General features: G+C 44.0%; 1 protein-coding gene across 1 annotated transcript in view; it reads left to right on the plus strand.

The window, feature by feature from the left end:
• Positions 1-1,582: 1,582 nt before the first annotated feature.
• The window catches only part of kcnb2b (potassium voltage-gated channel subfamily B member 2b), an 88,372-nt gene continuing 68,522 nt past the window's right edge, over positions 1,583-21,432 (plus strand). The window contains exons 1-2 of the mRNA XM_084340912.1: positions 1,583-1,898; positions 3,190-3,898. Of these exons, the coding sequence (XP_084197038.1) occupies positions 3,314-3,898 (585 nt within the window). The 5' untranslated portion in view covers positions 1,583-1,898; positions 3,190-3,313. The remainder of the gene's footprint in view (positions 1,899-3,189; positions 3,899-21,432) is intronic.

Genomic DNA, 21,432 nt, shown 5'->3' on the forward strand with positions numbered 1-21,432 from the left:
CGCCAGAGTGCTGAAGTCACACACAAATAATTAATCAGGTCCATATGTGACGGCCATAAAGATGATGTGAGATTACTGTACATAATTTGTGCATATGCAGACCCCTGTGTGACATCCGGACAGTGCCAAAGCCTTTAACCTTCAAACAACATAGCCCACACACTTAAGACATAGTATACGTGCACACAAAAGGCTCCGTTTAGTCAATGCAGCATTATTGATCACTTGTCAGTGGAAGGAAGGAACACGGCAAGGAAATCAATTACACATATGCAGTGTATAATCAAATTTCTGGAAAAACGCTTGGCTCAGGAGAAATGTTGAACTGACACATGGCTCTATGGGGGGAGTATCATTGCCGTATTGAACACTATTCATATGAACGGAGAGTGAGGGATAGAGAGGAGAACAGTCCAGCGGTGTAGGTAACGATCCGAGGGATAATACGGGATACATAATTTAATATCTCTATTTATTCATTTAAGACCAGGGAGCGGGGAGATCATTACATATTGATAGCTAATAGATAAGATGGGTTTTGATTACCTGGCTTAAAGGTGCACTCTGTAGTTTTGGTGAGGAAGGGAAAGATCTTCACTGACTGATTGTTTCACCCCTAAGCAAACTAAATAAACAAAACTCTCTTTGTTTTCATGAGTGAATAAAATGAATAAACAAACTGGTTTTAAAGGACAACACAATTTCATACTGTTTTACTTTGTTTGCATGTGGCGGACCCTGCCATCTTTCTAGCGTCAACAGTGTTCTGGGGACCTTATTTTCCTCTGAGAACATTTTGTTTATTCAGCTATGACAAAAAAAATTATACATTTCATTATTATTATCATCAGTAATGTAAATATTACATTTATTCTCTAAAAACTACATAGTGGCCCTCTGAGGTGTGTCTGTATCACCACCAAGAAAAAGGGGAAGGGTATCTTCTCGTCTTACGTGGATCAGGTTACTTGCTGGGGGTCAAATGGAGCATCTCTGTTACTTTTAAGGCTTTGGCTGTTTTGTTTTTAACGGGTGCGTGAGGGGGCAATTTGTTGTGCTACAAACATATTATTTTCCATCAGTTTTTAGAGGGGATTCTTCACAGGGCTGCAGAGTAAACGGCTCTCCTGTGCATTCACAGTCAGAAGCAACATAACATTTCATGGTCACTTCACTTAAAGTCGCCCATGGCAAATTCTGCACTTGAAATAACACTTCAAAGCCAAACCTTTAAGGGGCCTTTGGTAGTAATGTGATTCCTGGGATATGAGATAAAGGATGTGGTGTTTGTATTATGGCTCTATGCCTTGATAGGCATTGATGTGAAACAATAAAAAAAAAAAAAAAATCCCCATTAAAGTCTCTTTATGGTGCCACAGAATGTGATCTGCTGCCCAGTTGCATTAAGGTTTTCACCTCTAGGATGTGGTGCAGCCCGTGCGCACCCCTCCGCTCCTCCTCATGTAGTGTACAGCGGGACACTCCGCAGTTCGCTTATCCCGTTCCTTCCCGTTGCCTTTTACGCGCACGACGTCTGCAGCACAGTGATTCAGTGAGCCCGTCTTCTCTCTACGAGCACGCTGCAAGCTTTTTGGGGATGAAGGCAGGACTCTTTTCCTTGTGTTCCGATGGCGAAGCAGCGCTGGTTCCGTTCCTCTGATCATTCCTAGAGGAGGACATTCAGGCTTTTTTTTTGTTTTTTTTGTTTCTTCTTCCTCCTTCTCTTCGCGACTCGCTTTCCAACAAAATGCGGGACGCGCGTCCAGTGCGCGGCGTCCGCGGAGTGCTCTCCTCGGTCGTGGCCGCTTGACTGACGGGGGATCCCGGCTCCCTTTTCATCCCCTGCTCCCTCAGGAACAAGAGGAGTTTGCATGCAAAAGGTGGTTTATCACGGCAAGGTGAGAGGGGCTGTTTCTCTGTGACTTTTTTTAAGAATTTGGATGCGACTTCAAACAGAGTAAGAATACAATTCGTGCGTTTCCAGCACAGATTTTAGAGGCTGATTTACATGGTTGCATGATGAAAACCGTGCAGAAACACAGCACAGGTTGTAGGGTAACAGGTACGCAGTGTGTCTGGATTTATAGGACTGCAGAACAAGCATCGAGATGTCGCTTTACATCCCTTCATGCACACATCTACTCACAATGTTCCATCTGAAGCAGGCTGCTTTCTAGCAAATGTGACTAAAAACTGTTGCATTCAGGAGCTTATTTCAACCCTGTGCTAGGATGATAGAGAAGGAAAGCTTCAATGAATTATTAAAGACTTTAATGTTTACAACTTTTTGTGTTATTCTCGGGATTTATCCAACTAGAAGTGGCATTTAATCCGGTTAAAATAAGACAAAGCTACACATGGGGTTACATTAGTCACAGAATGTGATTATAATGACCCAACGTCAGAAATAAGGAAAAGATATTTCATTTTTTATTTTTTTTAAAGGCAAGTTAAATAAGATTCCAGAAATTGCCTCCTCCATCCAAATAGTCAGAACGCATCAATGGATTTGATGGCTTCCTTCGGTTAATTTGTTTCCTGACCTGCTGCCACTGGGTCCCATTTCCACCACGGGCTGCATAGAAAGTAGTGCTCCAGCAGGAGTTGCCTCACTAGTACAGCCATAACACTGCCTGAGTGGAGAGCAAAGCAAAGCAGCCATATTGACTGTTAAAACAAAATCATTGATTCCGTCTAACACCTTAGAAATGTGATGAAATGGGTCAATAGGACGGTGCAGCGGCTGTTATTTTTGACTGGCAATTTGAAGTACCAGGTGAGCGCATCCAAAACAGAGCGTTAAAGGGGCACTGCGTGGTTTTGGAGAAGAAATCCAAACTCAGAATGTTAATATTTACGATATTAATGAGGTAAAATACAAACTCAGAAATATTTATTTTTTCCATAACTGAATGAACAAGCTGTTCTCAGAGGAAAATAAGGTCACCAGAACACTGTTTGGAGCTAGAAAGGTGGCAGGGTCCGCCACATAAACAAAGTAAAACAGTTTGTAATTCAGTCAGCAAAACAAAGAGAGTTTGTTTGCTTAGTTTGTTGTTAGTTAATGAACATCTTTCTCTTCTGATGTAAATTTCTTCCCCAAATCTACATATTGCGCCTTTAAAATAGATGCTACATTTTGTAAGACATCTTGATTAACTTTTTCTTCTTCTCTTCTTGTCTTCTCAGCCATGGCGGGACTTCCCTAAAGAGGATCCAACATAATTCAAATTTTTTAGATTTTTTTTTTTTCTATTTTCCTTTTTTTCTGTCATCGTAGCATCGTCCCCAACGAGTCTCCTCTCCCATCACCATGGCTGAGAAGCTTGGACCAGCGGGGCCCAAGCCCGCCACCATCCGAAACGCTCCCTCCATGCCCCCTGAACCCATCGACATCATCCGCACCAAAGCCCGCTCCCGCAGAGTCCGCCTTAACGTCGGGGGCCTGAACCACGAGGTCTTGTGGCGGACCCTGGACCGTCTACCTAGGACCCGGCTCGGCAAGCTCCGAGACTGCAACACCCACGAGTCCCTGATGGAAGTCTGCGACGACTACAGCCTGAACGAAAACGAATACTTCTTCGACAGGCACCCGGGGGCCTTCACCTCCATCCTGAACTTTTACCGCACGGGCAAGCTGCACATGATGGAGGAGATGTGCGCCCTTTCGTTCGGGCAGGAGTTAGACTACTGGGGCATTGACGAGATCTACCTGGAGTCCTGCTGCCAGGCCCGCTACCACCAGAAAAAAGAGCAGATGAATGAGGAGCTGCGGAGGGAGGCAGAGACAATGAGGGAGAGGGAGGGAGAGGGTGAGTTTGATAACACCTGCTGCCCGGACAAGAGGAAGAAGCTGTGGGATCTCCTGGAGAAGCCCAGCTCCTCGGTGGCTGCCAAGGTAGGGAACCGAAACTGGAAGTGTGATCGCACCGCCCCCATCTCGCATCCAAAGCCTGGATCATAACACATTACCAGCACACTTATTAAAGGCCTACTCCCACCTGTAAAACCAGGATGAGTTCACCAGTTTTGAATCTTAAACAGGCGTTTACTGTACTCTCGTCAGGTGTTTTTCTTGTGCCATCTGTCTGCCATCCATCCTTGTATGTAGCAACAGTTGTTAGGGATGAATTAAATATAGAGAAAGTCTTTGTGTGGATGTGACAGAAGGAAAAAAGCAGGAGGTGAGGAGTGGAAGTAGATGTGGTGACGTGCAAGCAAACATGGTAAAGTATAGTTCTGGCACTGATAAATTAGTTGTGAAATCACTGCAGGAGCTACATTTAGACTCCATTTGCTTTGACAAATTAATTGGTGAGTGCGTCAGCTTTGAGTGTAGCTTTCTGCGCAGGGGAAGTCAGCGTAGACCTGATCTGTCAAAGACTCGTGACAGGTCTCTTCTCCTGTGCTATTTATATGTCAGTCTTACTCACTGATTGGATCTGACTGTGACTTAGCGAAATGACAGGATGATGAAAGTTTGGCGCAGTTGTGGATGTAGGTGACTGCTGTCGGCTCTTTACTATATTTACCTCGAGCAGGTTTATTAGATTGGATTACGGGCCGAGGTGGTCGTAGTCGCTGCTCCTCTCCCACGCGCCACATGTTGGAAAACTGCTGCATCAGTCACATTCATTCGTACACGAGGAGTCTTAGAGAATCAAACGCCCGTGTGGCAATATCAAGGCTTGCCTTGTTAAAACGATGACATCTCTCCCAGCTCCTCCTCCGCTTCGGCTCAGTCCTCAATTAGGTAGGTCAACCTTGATGAAATCCAATCACTGGTAATTTACCTTTGGTCTCCAGTATCCTGATCTCATCATCGGGCAGTGCAGGGGCTGGGCTGGCCGGGATTATATTGCATGTCAGAGGATCATAAACACACGGTCCTCCTATGTGTGTGTGTTTGTGTGTGTGTGTGTGACCAAAGCAACAGCAACCCTGGTGTTTTGTATGTGCCGTGTGCCGCATTGTTGCAGCCCCTCTCCCCTCGAAGCGAACAATGTTTCACTTTGGCTGAGACAGTTTGGAAATCATGTGAGATTCAATTTCAGAGCCGCGGTGCCTCGTGCAAAATTTACAGCGCAGTGCTCAGCCTTACAAACGGCAAAAATATGGTAATGAACACACGAGGCTCAGCTCCTCCTTCCCGTGTTATCCCTGCATGGCTTGCTTTTTCCCTGAATCAACTGGTGACTTGTGATTGACAAGGATCCCACATCAGCTTAAAGGAGCACTATGTAGTTTTGGGGGAGAGATTTTTAATCAGAAGAGAAAGATCCTCAGTGACTGATTTTTTGTTATGCTTAAACAAACTGACCTTAAAGGACAACACAATTTCATACTGTTTTTACTTTGTTTATGTGGCGGACCCTGCCACCTTTCTAGCTTCAAACAGTGTTCTGGGAACCTTATTTTCCTCTGAGAACAGCTTGTTTATTTGGCTAAGGATAAAATAAATATTTCTGATAAAGATTGTAAATAATAAAATTATCCTAAAACTACATAGTGCCCCTTTAATAATTGTCTTCAGGAAGCTGTATATCACAAGAATCAAATTATCAGGGGGAACTCAGGTGGCAGCAGTGAGGTAATTTGGTCCGCTGTGTGATATTTAAAGTGATTTACCTCCTCAGTGCGTCTCCTGGTATTGCTGACCTGTTCACTCTCGTGTGGGGGAAGCCTGTGAAACCTTAAAGGGAAATCCCACCCTAATTCAAGTTGCATTGACATTCTGCTTAGGGCTCCACGAGGAGAACGTGAACGTGGCCGTAATGGCTCTGCCCCTGTGAACGCGCTGAGGTTATCCGAAGCTGAGAGTGCGTTTGGAAAATAGACTACCGCGCGGCTGCTCGACTGTCAGATGGCAGCTCCCCGAGGTCAGGGAAGCCTTTTTACGGGGCACGCACCGCGCAGTGAGAACCCTTGAAAGCCCTTGACCAAGGAAACGCCATTACTAGGCTGGTACACAGCCGTGTGCTTTTATACGAAGCAACCTGAGCTCTTTGTCAAATGCAATCACAGTCCTCTGCCATACACATACTCTCTCTCTCCCTCTCTGTCTCCTTTTACCTCTCACACTGCCTTAATCAGATATTAGAGCCCAACGTGCTGCTTTGTGGCACCCATGGCCCTCTCTGCCCTTAAATAAAGGTTAAGCATGAGAGGACTGACCTTTTCAGCAGGGTCAATCAAGATAGGATTACATTCATTAGCAATAGGGCATGTGCACAATGGAAAAGATGGAAACTAATCCAACATCGCAGAGAGGAAGGAGAGATTCCGAGTTGTGTTTAAAGAAAGCCACAAGTGAAGGAAGAGAAGAGGCATAAAAGACAGTGAGGCCAGAGGAAAGCCCTGAGAGAGACAGAGAGAGAGAGAGTGATGCAAGAGATGCAGGCATGTAATTTACGCCTCAGGATGCTGAGCTGGATCTGTGCAAACCTTTCCTGATGAATAATGAATGCAATGGTCAAAACAAAGAGGACACGGGCTAATGCAGTGGCCTCTCTGTGTTACTGCGTGACTTTTGGTTGAGTGCCCCGGCTGCGTGGGGGGGAGGAAGAGGAGGAGGAGGAGGGCAGGCCATCATCTTGTGTCCGGCTCTATCTGGCACTCGGCTTGTCACAGGTGAGCGTCCAGGGGGAAAAGTGAGAAGTTCGTGTCACAACAAACTCTTGCAAGCCCTCGTGCTGCACATGTGCACCTGCAGGAGCCTGCAGCTGAAATATCCTGAGAAGCAGAGCTTCCATCACTGATGTGTTTTGGAAACTTTGTTTGAAAAATAGAATTTGTTATCAAGTCAGGTTATGTTTCATAGTCCACAAATCATTTCTGGAGCTTCAAAGAATTCTCCTAAACAACTGAAGTGGATGGAGAACAGTGCCCCAAGATCCCAAAATTGATTTGAAAATAATTTATCATCCATTATTAAAGCTTGTGCACCCACTTCAGACAGGATGTGTGCTAATGCTTTTAGCTTAGCGGCTACAGTGAAGATGTTGGCTTAGAAAGGGTGTAAATAGCATCTTTTCAAATCAATTTGGGATCTCGGGGCTTCCAGAGTCCCCATCTACTTCAGTTGTTTCGGTAAATGCTGCAACACTGCTTTGCTGCGAAGCTCCAGAATTGTTTTGCGGACTGAGAAATTTTACACATTAAAGTGTGTTTACAGGTCTTGGAGAGTACTTCTCACTACATATATTCTGATAAATTGACTCCAGTGTCACTCATGGCTAAGATGCATTGTGGGTAATGTAGGCGACAGGTTTTGAAAAGCAGTTGCAGCTTCCTCTGGAGCCACAAAATACTTTTTACTACTTTTTTCACGTATGCAGTAGTACTCCGCAAGACCTGTAAACACACTTGAATGTTTAAGATTGGTGGAGTTACCCTTTAAGTGCTATCTGTCTGATCTGTTTGATATCTCCACATCTTATATCCACTGGTAATAAACTGCTTTGTGCTATTAAATGATATAAGATTATGTTACATGTTGTGTTCAAATATCAGAGGGATGTTGCCTTTGTTTCCGTACTGTAGGCTGTAATTTCTAATAATCCAGTAGAACGTGTCATCCTTGATATTGAGCCAGAAGGATTTGTGCTGCTCTGACCCTCTTTTGTTTACAATGACTCACTGGTGTTGCTGTGCAGCAAATACACTTGCATGAGGAGGCCACTTCCAAATTGCTTGATTGCTGTAAGGAGTCTGAATTACAGTGGCTTTCTCTCCTGTGTGAACGTATCACCAACTACCAATCATCATCCCCGCAAAGACTCATCTCGCTGCGTTTAACTTGTAAATGCAGTTTGTCACATGCCTATGTTTTTCCGCTGGAAGTGTCTTTTGTCAGCGTGACGGGAAACGCGATTAGAAGCCTCAAATGCATTTACTTCTGCGTTCAGATGAGCACGACCGTGTGCAGAAACTGTGTAATAAATATCAGGAGCTCACCAAGCGTTTTGCTACACAACTGGTGATTTAGTGAGAGCTTCAACATTAACATATGAGTCAGGCTGCGCTCCTGGTATCATAAATTAATGCTATTAGTTGTTACATGGATGCCTTCAGTGCTCGGTTTTAATATATGTATGGTATAGTTTGCAAGGGCAGCATCTTTTTATTTTGATTTGCAAAGCTTTCCAGAATATTAACAATGTCACATGAAGTATGGAAGCTGTAAAAACACCCATCAGTGTGATGAGAGAAAGCATTCCTCTCTTCAGGTTTTCTTCACTTTGGAGTCCATTCAGTCTGGGCAGCCGTGGAAAATAATGGCCGAGGATTCAGAGCATTTTAAAGAGATCAATGTTTCTACTCGCCAGACATTTCAAGTTGGATTTTCTTCCTCTCCCCCTCCTCCCTCCCTACATCAGCCGTGTCTAGCCTTGTGCTTGCTCCTAATGTGGATGTGCACCATCACTCTTTCCTTTATCTAATAATCTAGTCTAGCTAGTGGGAATGCTAAGCAATGGCTCCTGCATGGGCGCAGACTTGTGCTTGTGTTTGGTCCTCCCACGCTCAGGAGCAGCCAAAGTCAGTCCAGCACAGACACTGTTGGTGATGATGACACAAAGCGAGAAAGCTGTAGCATAAAACAGCTCAAATGCCAGTGTTTGTGAATCTTCATTTTGCAGTATTTATCTGCCTTAAAGGTGCAATACGCAAGAATCAGCCACCTGTAAATAAAATCATACCCAAAACAAATAGGGGGCAGTGTATCCCCAGAGTAACCGCTAACTGCTGGCAACTATACACTGTATATAGCTAGTTAGCTCAGTTAGCTGTGAAGCTAGCAGTCCAGACTGGGTGTTCAGAGTGCCTGGGGAATGTTGGTGTTCACAGTGCTACCACAGGAGCGGTGGATGGGGGCTAGCCAGTTAGCATGCTAACTTCAGTAGATACATCACAACAAAATACGCAGACATCATGATGTCTAAACTGTTATTCCTTCACATCTTGTTTATCATTTTAGTTTTAGACAGTTTTTGAATGTTTTAAAGGGACAGTTCACCCCAAAATTAAAAACACATTTTTCCTTTTCACCCATGTAGATGGTTTATAAGCTAAGCTCGGCTGAGGAGGATGCCATTACTAGGCTTCCTTCTGTGCATTGTTAAGGTGTAGTTCAGCGGGGGAGAAAAAAAATAGTTTTCTACGTGAAAGGTCTGTGGATCATTTTGAGTAAGTGCGAAGAGACTTTGCTGTTGAATTTTTTAAAATGTATTTTTTGGAGCGAGCCACTCTGCCATCTCATTCCATTACATTCAAGAGAAGGCAGACGTCTCTGAAGCCAACAGTTTCAAAACTTGGCAACTCACACCAAAACAATCTAGATGGATAAATATCACAACACATTTTTTGATTTTTGGTTCAACTTTCCCTTTAATGCAGTGCAGCCACAAGTGCACAACAGGCAAATTTCACTGATTAATTTATAGATTCATGGATATTTGACACAGCAAAGGTGACAAGAACGCAACGCTTTAAATGTGACAGGAGCAAATTGAATTAGCACACAGCTGAGCTCTAACTCCCGGCTGCCTGTTGTCTCAGATCACTGCAGACAGCCTCTTACTCTCCATCCGTCCATTACCATCCAGGCTTTAACAGCACTGAAGCAAACGTTTGGCCTTTTGTGTGTATTGACACAAGTGGGGGAGTCAAAGATGAAGGGAGGAGGGGAGAGGGAAAGGGAGAGGCCTTTGGTCAGCAGTAAGTGAAATGTTCTCTGCAGTATGTGCCCCCCCTTGGGTTAAACTCAAGCAGCAGGTCCACTATCTTGTGTTTCATCCTCTCATCTCTGCATGGATTGTGGTCAGACTTCAGAGGGTTAAATCGATAGGCATCGGCATTTTATGGAAGAAATGTTCCCAGCTTGTTGAGCAAATGGATTTTAGTTTCTTTTTGCTTATTTCGTGAAAAGCCTTCCCACTGGGTGCTGACCTTGACTGTTGAAATCAGATTGTAGTGATTATGGGCCTTTAAGTTATTTCTGTCATTGCGACGCCTGTGTGCAAGAAGCAGAGCGGCCGATTACATGAAGGAGCATGCATTGTTCTACACTATCTGCTTTGGGCTTTAGGAAGTTATCCGCATGTTTTACAGGAGAGGAGTTTGTCATTTAGGAAGTGCACACCTTCTCCCCTCCTGCAGTAGTTACATAAGCCGTCCACCGGGCTTCTAATCAGCGCAGCCTAGCATTTAGGCACCAGCACCTAAATCCTCTTTACCCCGCAATCATAATCAGATAAGAGTGAACCTCCTAGATTATAGGTGGCATGAGTTCTTATAGTCCTTGCATGTCCACAGGCAGCGGCATTTATCATCTGGATGTACCAGGGCACACTTCAACCCAGCCCCCCCTGTCCACCTCTGTCTTCCTTTTCTCTGTTTAAGTCACCGGCAACCTAAGGATCAAGATGAAATGAGTTCTATAATGATTTGGTTCAGCTCGGAAACGGTTATTATTACAGTGGTATCTCCATAAGGACACTGACAAGCAGAGGTTTCTCTCACTTCCCTTTCAAAATGCACTCTGATTTCAGTTTCATGCATTGTGAGCTGTGGCTGTTTGATTTATTTGAAGCATTTATAAGTGTGCCTTCTATTGTTTTCCTGAGAAGTAGCTGATTTGTTGTATATACAGGGAATACTCACCAGTTTGTTCTGCTATTTACTCACTCCAAACATGAATTTCCTCATATGGACAACACATGGCAGAGGGGTGTAAGCAATGGACAGAGCACTTTCCACTCTCCACAGTTGTGCTGCTGCTGTTTGAATTTCTAGTTATGTTACCAAGCAGCAAATATCAACTTTCATAACAATCGCGTTGCACGTTTACCAGCATTGTGCTATCAGCTCACTGTAGAGAAATCACTTTAAAATACATGAAATTTAATCATGTTGCTCATTTTTTAAGGACATACACACTCATCCTGTGAGTGCATTAGGTATTTCCCGCACTATATGTACAGAAAAAACAAAAGATATATGTGTGGCAGATAATACACAGGGGATACATTAAATCAACAATTCATCACACAAAAGCATTTTTTAATTCTTGCAGATTATCTCTCACGTTTCAGAGGCTGACTACGTCTCATTTTGGTTCCACAGCAGAGGTATCCCGGGGTCATATTTAAAATGAAGGGGAGGTGAGGACACTGCAGCTCTTTATTGATCTGCTATAGTGTTGAATCTGAGTGTCACCCACAGGGTTGAAAGGGAACATTCAAAGTGAGCCAAAGGAAGTCACTGAAGAGAGAAAGCTAGCAATGTTTCTAGCCCTCAAAGGTGCACTGTAGTTCTTGATGGAGTTGAAGCCGACACTCCCCCGGGTCCGTTGATCTAAGAAGAAGAGTCTTTACAGTCGAGTGAAGTTATAGCAGCAATCGATTTATTTGCAAAGATCTTTGGAGAACACAGCAAGTACAGAAAATCTGTCTTCCGCATGTCCCTGAGTTTTATACCCATAACTCCTTCCTTTGGGTGGTCCTGTCCTTTCAAATCTCATTCGTTACTTATCTCAATGTGTCTTTGAATGATTGGCTCTCTTTGTCTCTAGGGTGTTTTCCCAAATTGTTGACCTCTATCACCTTTGTGCGTCCATATCGGTTCTTGTTTCTTCCAATTTTCTTCTCCTAATTCTTCCTGTTGTCTGGCCCAAACCAGTTCATTCACCCCTGCACTTCTCCTACACTTCTCCTTTTCCTATGTGTCCTCTCCTGCTCTCTTTCTCCACTTCCCTTTTCCTATGTGTTTTGCCCCTACTCGGAGACTCCCAGGTCACAGTGTACTTTCCCCTTTTCCTCTCATCAGTTGCATGTCATGCATCTTCACAGTTATATTGATTACACAGTTGCTTTATGCCAATAATAGCAAGCATAGTAGAGTTCAAGGCTCTTTTTGCAAATATAAAAGACAATATTGATTATGGAATGATTATAATAAAAAGACAATATTGATTATAATAAAATCCACATTCTGGAGAAGTAATTCCAACTCAGAATTGTAATCTTTACAATAATAATGAGGTAGTAATACAAACTTAATTTTTTTTTTTTTCCATAACTGAATAAACAAGCTGTTCTCAGAGGAAAACAAGGTCCCCAGAACACTGTTTGAAGCTGGAAAGGTGGCAGGGTCCGCCACATATAAACAAAATAAAACAGTATGAAGTTGTGTTGTCCTTTAAGGTCAGTTTGTTTATTCAGTTTATTCAGTCATGAAAACAAAGAGAGTTTGTTTATTTAGTTTGTTGAGGCGTAAAATTCATTCAATGAAGATCTTTTCTCGACTGATTGAAATTTTGTTCCCAAAAACTACATAGTGAACCTTTAAAATTGATCCGATCAAATCACGCTGTTCTACATTTTTTATTATTTGCAAAACAAACTCATTGATCAGCGAGTGCAGCAATTGCAAAAAAAAACCACCTCCATCGTCTTTTCCTCCTTTTGCTTCGCTTTGCACAAATACCCCTCTGCTGCTTTCTTCAATTTTCGTGATTACCGGTGGGAACTTGCATGCAAAGGAATTATAGTCTGCATGCAGCTCAGCGGCAGTGGCGTCCCAGCAGAGCCCACCGGCCTGTCTGAAGGCTTATTGCACTTGACCACACACGTAGTGATTCATGAATGAAGATATCATTAAACGGTGCTCATGGGGCGCGACTAATACACAGTATGTTGAAGGAATAGAGAGGGGAGAGAACAACAGGCATCGCTGGATTAAGGGGAACAAGAAAAACTCACGTTAACACAAGTCTAGTAGAAACAACACAGCCAATACAAGCCAAGGCTAATGAGTGGCCAGATGGTATGAGGAGTCTCATTAGTGATTCCACTGTCATCCCCAGAATACACCCTCACATTTCCAAAGTGAATAAATCTGTTGTGAATAAGGCTGCTACTATGTTATTAGACTAAGATGATCAGAACATCTTTTATTTCAAGTACTCATCCAGTGTGTAAGATCCTAATTTCTCAGAAGCAAGAGCTTCAAATTGCTTTTTTTTTGTCGCACCACCGGTCCAAATCCAAACAATATTGATTGGCCACCTCACACACGCCTGAGCCAACACCGCGGACAACAACAGAGCAGCTGTGCTAAATCAATTCTCACGCTCCAAAGTAGCCGCTAGGCATAAAGTGTGTCACGAATGTGTGACTCAGGTGACGGAGCGTGATGTCACAAAGTCGTGGAATTAAAGGTGGGACTAATGACGAGGCGTTTCAGGAGCAGTGTTTTCTTCTGTTGGTGCTTTCCAAGATCTTTTACACGAACAAGAACCTATAAAACACACTGACGGAAAGGGAAACATGAAGAAACAACAACTCCACAACAACAATGTTATGAGCCAACCCTGTAGTAGTGAGAGGGTTCTCACATATAGGTCGTCATGTGGTATGTTGTAAATAGACGCATAACAATTACAGCCTCTTAAAACAAGAATTACTAATCTCCCATAGCCTCCCATTTCTTGTTTTGCACCTGAACAGGCACTATGAAGCCTGTTCAGCATGCAAAAAATCCCAAGGATGTAAATTTGGCAAAGAAGCCCGCGGTGTAAGCACCATCAGAGCGAGACATAAATCCCACTGAAGGCTGTGGGAGTGGCTGTGGACCGGCAGCAGCGATCGGCAGCGCTGGCTGGCACTGCCAGCTTGAGTGACGCGCTGGGTAAGAGGCTAATGTGTTCCTTCCTCCTGCTGCCTCCCTCATCTCTTCCCTGTCCTCCTCTCCCCTGCCTCCTGTGAGGTCCGCTCCCCCCTGTTTCCTGCCGTTTGCCTTCGTCCACCAAGGCATCAGAAAGAGGTCTAGATGGAGAGAGGACAGGGGGTAGAAGAGTCATCATTCTAAATGCTATGAACACCAGGTCTCTATTACGCGCTTCAGTGCATCCCCCCTCGCGCACAAACACACTCTATGTAGTCACAGCTCACAGTTAGTTTTCCACATCTCTGCACATGCATGCACACACTTTATGCCCTCGGTAAGTACAGCGCACATAAACACGCACACACACCTCTTCTAAAACTGCTGAGCCAGCGCTCTGTGCGTGCCACAACACAGCGAGTGCCACGCTGTTGTCTCCCTCGCTCTCCCCATGCCATCTCTCTTTCAATATCCTTCACCTCCTCTCCATTCTCTGTTTACCACCCCATCTGCATTCACAGCCTCTCTTTACATTCACGTTTTTTCATCCGATCCTCCGTTTCTCCCTATAAGGCTCTCTCATCTCCCTGCCTGCTGTTTTCCTTTCCCCTCCACGTCTCTGTCTTTATTTGCTCGCGGGGTGAAAGCTGAATTGTGACCCGGCTCACCGCTCCATCTCGGAGGCAGCGATATGAGAGTGCATTGGTATTCATTGTGGTGTTTTTTTTTACATTTTGGCTCCATATCAGTCATGTTTATGATTCAGTACCACTGGTCAGAGAAGTGCCTCCTCAGGTGTCTCCACTTTCTTTGCCCTTCCATAGCTGCGGCACGAAGGTGCGCTGCTGCTCACAGATAATGCAGACTGAGTGGCTTCACATGCAGCAGAAGCAAAACCGAGTGATGCTCATTGAGAATGTTCACTGACAAAAGGGGATATCCTTTGGAGGCCAAGAAAAACCCTTCGTGGAGCTCTTGAAGGGAAAGAAAAGGAAATGTGTAATCAACTTCATTTTACTTGTTTCCTCGGAAATGCCATGTTTGCGTAGTTTCCATGGTGACCATGGTGTGCCATGATGACTTATCGACACCCGGGGAGCAATTCATCTCTATACAGGCTGTGTGAGAGGCAGAGCAGCTGGTACCTCAGCCCCCACAACCAACCCCAAATGCAAATGTAAGGGAAACGCTTGTGCTTTACAGTGCCCTCAGTTTGCACGCTCTATCTCCGGGGATGATCTTCTCCATTTTTTCCCCCCCAGATGAAGTGTTTTTGGTAATTTTCTGTTTGTGTCACTTTTGCCAAATGCTTTAATAGTTCTCACTGACGCTGAAATTACCTCTTATTGTGCAGCGGAGTGTTCAAATGAGTTCACACAGTCATTTTCAGAGCAGGCGCCGCTGTGATATGATGAGCGTAAAATACAGTCGGCTTTAATTGCATCAAGATGTAATAATCTGTTCCCCTCTGTTTGAGACGGACCAGGGAAGTTGGGTCTGTGTGTGTGTGTGTGTGTGTGTGTGTGTGTGTGTGTGTGTGTGTGTGTGTTAAAGAGAGAAGCAGAGTGGTGTCACTGCCTTTCTCACAGCCCGGCTCTGCAGGCCAATCAGAGGGTCTCTGGAGCATCAGCAGCAGAACAGGGGACTTTGTAGGACAGTCGAGATTAATTAAAAAACCTCTGCTCGATGGAGGAGCCTCTGAGGATGCGACAGAAAAGAGACGGATAGCGCAGATCAGTGGGAGGTTGAAAAGGGTTGAAGCCACTTGTTAGCCGATGCCTAACGGAGACAGGGTGACAGAGCAGAAGTTATTGTGATTGGGCAAACACATTTCTTCACATTCCCCTCTCATCACCTCCTCCTCCTCCTCCTCCTCCTCAATTGTCTTTATCTTTTGCTGTCGTTTTCCTAATTTAGCTCCTCCGTTGGACCGCCCCCACTCTCATACACCGTCCTCCCCTCGTTCTCTGTACACTTTTCTCTCATGTCATCGTGCTGTTGGCGTCACTGTGGGCTGCGCCGCCAGCTGTTTGCTGTCTCCCTGCACCCCAGGAAGTGACAGAAGAAATTATTATATCTCCAGCTCTTTGTTGTGTGTGTGTGTGTGTGGGCCTCCCGCGTCTTCTGCTGAGCCATAGGAGCTGCTCAGTGCTGACCACAGTAACTCTGCCTCCACTCAAATGCTTTAATGCACCTTAAATTTCAGTTTTCCTGTACCTGACATCCGTTCTGTAAAAACTTCTTCCTCTCTACTGTATTCTCATATCGAGTCATAAAAGTTTAAGCACAATATTTAATAATTTATGCCCCCAGCAGGAGATATTTCTGCTCATTTCAGGAGTTTCCTCACTTTCCTTGAATTTTGTTGAGAGATGTGCCAATGGTTTTTTTTTAGGCTAAGCTAGTGAGGAATATCTATGATGTCCACAGGATCAATAGTAATAGCTTTGATGATTGTCCGACCTTTTATCCAGTTTTAACCAATGTAAAATTAATGGCATTCCCATTACAATCCGCTACGCTTTGTGTAAATTGCTAATTAGCTAATGTTAGCGTGCTAACATGCTAAACTAAAGTGATAAATGTGGTGAACATTACACATGCTTAAAATCAGCACATTAGCATTTTCTTTGTGACCATTGCAGTATTAGCATTTCACATAGAAGCTAACATGGCTGCAAATTCTCGCTAAGAGATCGCATAAACTTTAACAAAATCGTTTATTTAAAAGGGTCATTTTAATTAGAAAACAGGTCAAACATTTTTACACACATTTCAAGTAAAATCATTTTACCAAAACTTTTAAGGTGCACTATGTAAGAACTGGCCACCTTTCAAATTCGTACTCAAAACAAATAGATTGCAGGACATCACCAGAGTAAAAACTGCTAACTGCTGCTGGCTGTAGCTGCTGTTAGCTATTAGCTCATATAGCAGTGCAGCTAGCGGTCTGGACTGTAAGCTCAAAGTACAAGGAGAGTGTTTGTAGTTTCTGTTGTTGGTGTTTATGCCGCTAACAAGAGACCTTTGGAGTGGTAAAGGCTGGGGTTAGCTGGTTAGCATGCTAACCTCAGGAGATATATCTGCAACACAATACATACTGTAGATGTCACAAAGTCAAAAATGTTTCTTCAAATTATGTTGATAATCGTAGTCTTAAATATTGCACCTTAAGTCTACAGAACAGACCTTTAAATCACCAGATTTAGTGCAGTTCCCCCACCAGTCACTGAAACCTCTCAGTTACCCAGAGGTCACAGCTTTAATCCCCCCAACAGCTACTGTGTGAAACATCAGACAAGAATGAAGGGCTTCATATGTTCTGTTCATCCCACTCCTCCTGTGCCATTCAGTTTTCAACCAAGCCATTAATAAAATCACTAAATCAGTCAAACACGTCACTAAAAGGGCCCTGAACTGGAAATGTCCATCTGTGTGTCCGGTCAGGCGAGTTGAAGACAGGCATTGATACAGTCCTTTAGCTCCCTGGTGTGATTGTAATCAGCTTACTGCCATTGGTGGGAAGGAACCCGGCTGGCCCGAGGGCACACTGGGGCGAAGACACACACTCAGACCATGTGATCCATGTCAATGTCAGGACAGGAGGGCCAAAAGATCAGCGTCTGACACATCCGAAAGGTCACACTGCCTCTGGTGAATGTGCAGTTGTGGTAGACAAACATTGAGGATAAGCGTGTGTGTGTCTGTCTCAGTGTGTGTCTGTGTGTGTGTTGAGCTCTGGACCTCTTCTGAAGTGTTGTCAGATACATTTCCTTTTCTGTTTTTTTCTGTGTTACTTTACTGCCAGCTAAGGAGTGATCTGTCCTCCATCACTGCAGGATCAGGGAAAATTTTGGTCTGTTGGGTGTTGACATTTCGCTGAGGCCTTGCCAATCGATAAGACGACTCTCAGGTATTGACCGCTGCGCTGAAAGGCCCACCTGTCTCTTTGTATTTCAGAGTGCAGGGCTGCGTAGTATGTACAGTGTAAGTGAAGAAACACCATTGGCCGGCCACACTATGGCAATACTGGTGCTTGTACACGATTGCGTGTCTCTGATATTTCACTCCCTCGGCTCCAGCAGATATTATGTATTTATGTCTGCATTCTTGTATGTTTTTTGCTGAACTTTTACAGCAGCTCAGCTCTTTTTTTATGCCTGTTTGTGCCACCTTCAGTGACTCACTGTAAAGTTTATTCTCTTTATAACCTTCTCTGATTATCCACATCTCCTCTCGTGTGAAATATACTTCTTCTCCGGTGTCCTCTAATCACGCCCCCTGCTCCCATATCAGTTGTTTCTGCTCTTGTCTCATCTTTTACCTTCTTTCCAGACAGAACTAATAACATTTAAGAGACTTTCCCCATCCTATTTGTATTTATTTTGTGCTGCGTACTGGCATATGAATCAGCCAAACCCACAAGAAGAGGAATTCTGCCCTGCAGCCAAACTCTTCTTCTGGTGCTGGCCACCATTTCAGGCACGGGCCCAACTAAAGATTTTTAAAGTATACTTGTTTTGCAATAAATCCCCCTTAAGTAGCGTGACAGTATCCAAAGGCCACCTAGCACTCTTAAGCATCCCTACTTTTCACCTCCTGTTCCAAGGTGTCTGAGAGCGAATAGCAATACTAATGTTGATGGATGACTGTTGATACAAAGAAAAGTAGCAGCGGCCTTTGTCACATTTCCAGTGTTGCTATTCTCGCCTTTTTGAGTGTTTGCTTCCCCCCCCCCACACACACACTTTACAGCAAGTAGTCGTGCTCTATCAGGATCACACTAATACTGCTTTAAGACTGCATTAATGTTGCCATAAAGTTCATCTCACAGCATAAAGCTTAGCATTAAAACTGCTTAACACTTAGAGGCAGATGTAAAGGAAAAGCTCACGTCTAAAAATACCAACAGGGCGACCAGTCCCGCCATATTACAACACATCGAGTGGAAAACAATACGTAATCATGTGGGGAATAAAACCTGAAAATCTAGATTTTCTCTTCACTTGGTCGTCTCGGGGAATACGTGGAAAGATTAGGAGGTCTCATTTAAACATATAGCTGCATTGTGAACGGGTAAAGGCTAATGCGGATTATAATGTGAAGCATTAAATCGGCTAAGGCAGTGATTCATCCACCCGTGGAGGCATGATTCATCTCCTCTGTTATTACTTCAATATGTATTTATTTCTTTTCTTCACATGTCACAGCTGATGAAACCCTCGCCTTTAATCTCTGCTAGATTCAAAGTGGAATTTTATAAAGCGACGCACTTCCAGCGTGACCTTTTGACTGTGTATGTATGGGTACGCACGTCTCAGAAGGCGTATTAATTTCATTGTCAAGTCGTCTCAAGCACGCAAGAGTGCGTACCGATACATCTGTATTCACAGGCCTGACCAGCTGATGGATATTAAAGGTGCATTATGTAGTTGTTTTTTTTATGTTTATATGTGGCGGACCCTGCCACCTTTCTAGCTTCGAACAGTGTTGTGGCGACCTTATTTCCCTCTGAGAACAGCTTGTTTAAGTTATAGAAAAGATAAATATTTGTATAAGTACCTTGTTAATATTGTCAATCTTTTAAATTTCCTCTCCAAAAACACACAGTGTCCCTTTAAGTACAAAAAAAGCACATGAAAGACAAAAAAGATAACAGTTGGGTTCACTTTCATCAAAAGATTAACATTTATCTGCATTTTCATATCAATTTATTTAACATTTAATCATGTATTTATTTTCCTATTTCCTCAGTCCTCCTCTTAAGATCCCCTCCTTCGCTTTGCTCTCATATCTGCGAGTCTACCACCAGATTTACAGTTTTAAACAGCCTGTGGATCTCCTCAGAGCTGGAGGAATGCGACCGGAGAAACAGCACGCACTTTGGCAGCGGAAAGTTGCGACAGAGGAATGCTGTTTATGTTTAATAGTTTAAAAGTTTAATAAATATTAATTTAAAAATGTTTACCATTTAAGAGGGGGCCGCGATTTAATCACGCCGTCGTGATTTGTCTTACCGAACAGGAGAAAATTCCGCAAATTACTCTTTCCTAATTGAAATACCAAGTCTGTCTTCCTGCTGGGATTAACTCTGGTATCGAGAGGTATAAATCCAGCCTCCTGTCTGTCTGAGCGACGGGCAGACACACCCACAACCTGATGTGCCGCTACCCTAATCCCCTCTGACGACATTATAGAGTCTAAGGACAGAAATTGACTGTCCTGTTACACTGTGTCAGCTGCGACGTCCTGTCTGCCTGTCAACGCAGCAGTCACATGCCTATGACGACGGCGAATCAATTACTATTGCTGGTATAGGATATCAGATTAAGGCTTAACAGAGCCAAAGACAGGCTCATTAGGATGGTTGACTGCTTAGCGTGTCTGATAGAAGGCCAAGCAGAGGCTTAATGGGGGAGGGTTGGAGAGCGACTGGCTTCTCTGAGGAGGGGGAGGAACAGGTGCAGGTGGACATGATGAGTGCAGTTTCCCACAACTCATAGGTGCATTTTAGCATCTTAGCTCATTGTTTTGGTTTCGCAGGACACAACTTAACTGTCTCAGTTCGCTCTCATTAGCATTGGGGGTGTACGCTCGATATGTACCTAGGTTTTGGGGTAAGGGTTTAGAATGAGTTCGGTACAACAGGAAAAAAGAAACAAAAAATCCCAAATGCACAAGGTTTAGTCTCTTTCCATATAATTTCAACAGACAGTAATGTCAGTTTGTTCCACCTAGGACAGTTGATCCTGCCTGCATTAAGCAGTAAACAGTGAAAATACACTCTGGCATAGGGCAAAGTTTTATGCAGGGCTGATGGATAACAAATGTAAATGTGATGTAAATGCCAGTTGCTGCGATAATGTCTCTTGGCAGCTTTTGGTTGCATTACCACTCCATTGCAGTGTGGATCAGACCGGTTATACTCTCGCCTATCGACATATGCCCTCGCAAAAGTGTGACAGTGAGACGTACTCTTCGTATGACTGCACGCACCAGACTGTGCCTTCCATCCCAAACGTTGTTTTTGTATTTTGGAAAGTCCTTTCCACCGATTGTGAGTGCTGTGACAATGACGTTCAGATGGGTACATATCCGCGTGTCCACATGTATTTGAGCTTGCGTGTTTACATGCACGTGTGCCCACTTTTTTCAGGTGTGCAGCCTGCATGCAGAAACAGACGCGCTACCGTATATGTGTCTTCCCATTGGTCCCCACTGAAAGATGCACAGCCCGCAGCTTGCATTAGTGCGCGCTGCATACATGTGTGTGTATTGTGCGCCTGTGTGTGCGCATGAACATGCAGTGGTGCAAATGCAGCACACTGAAGCCAGCCATGTAGAACATTGCACAGACAGCATCATGCAAAGCACGTTGCAGTTCAAGTGCTCTGCAGCGAGCGCGCAGCTCCATTCACAAGAATATATTAAACGGCAGCTCACTTGTAAATGTCACACAAATTCCCCTTTAGTTCTCAGTCCTGTAGATTAAACATTAGCTCTGTTCGAGAGAACGTCTTGATGAGACCGCTTTTTCTTTTTTTTTCTTCTTTATTTCTATGAACTTAAAGAGTAAGATAATGAAATCTCCAATCTTATCAGCCGCAGATATCCGCTCTGTGCTCTGACAAAAGCACTCATTTGTATCCGGCAGCGCCAGCGAAGGAGAGCATAGTACGGGAGATGTACTTTGATATGAAATATTGATAGCCAGGACATTTACTTGAATTGCAACAAAGTGCTCGCAGACAGTAGCAGGGAGTTTTG

Source organism: Pagrus pagrus (genome assembly GCF_965226575.1).
Source record: "Pagrus pagrus genome assembly, chromosome: 20".
Taxonomy (NCBI): Eukaryota; Metazoa; Chordata; class Actinopteri; order Spariformes; family Sparidae; genus Pagrus; species Pagrus pagrus.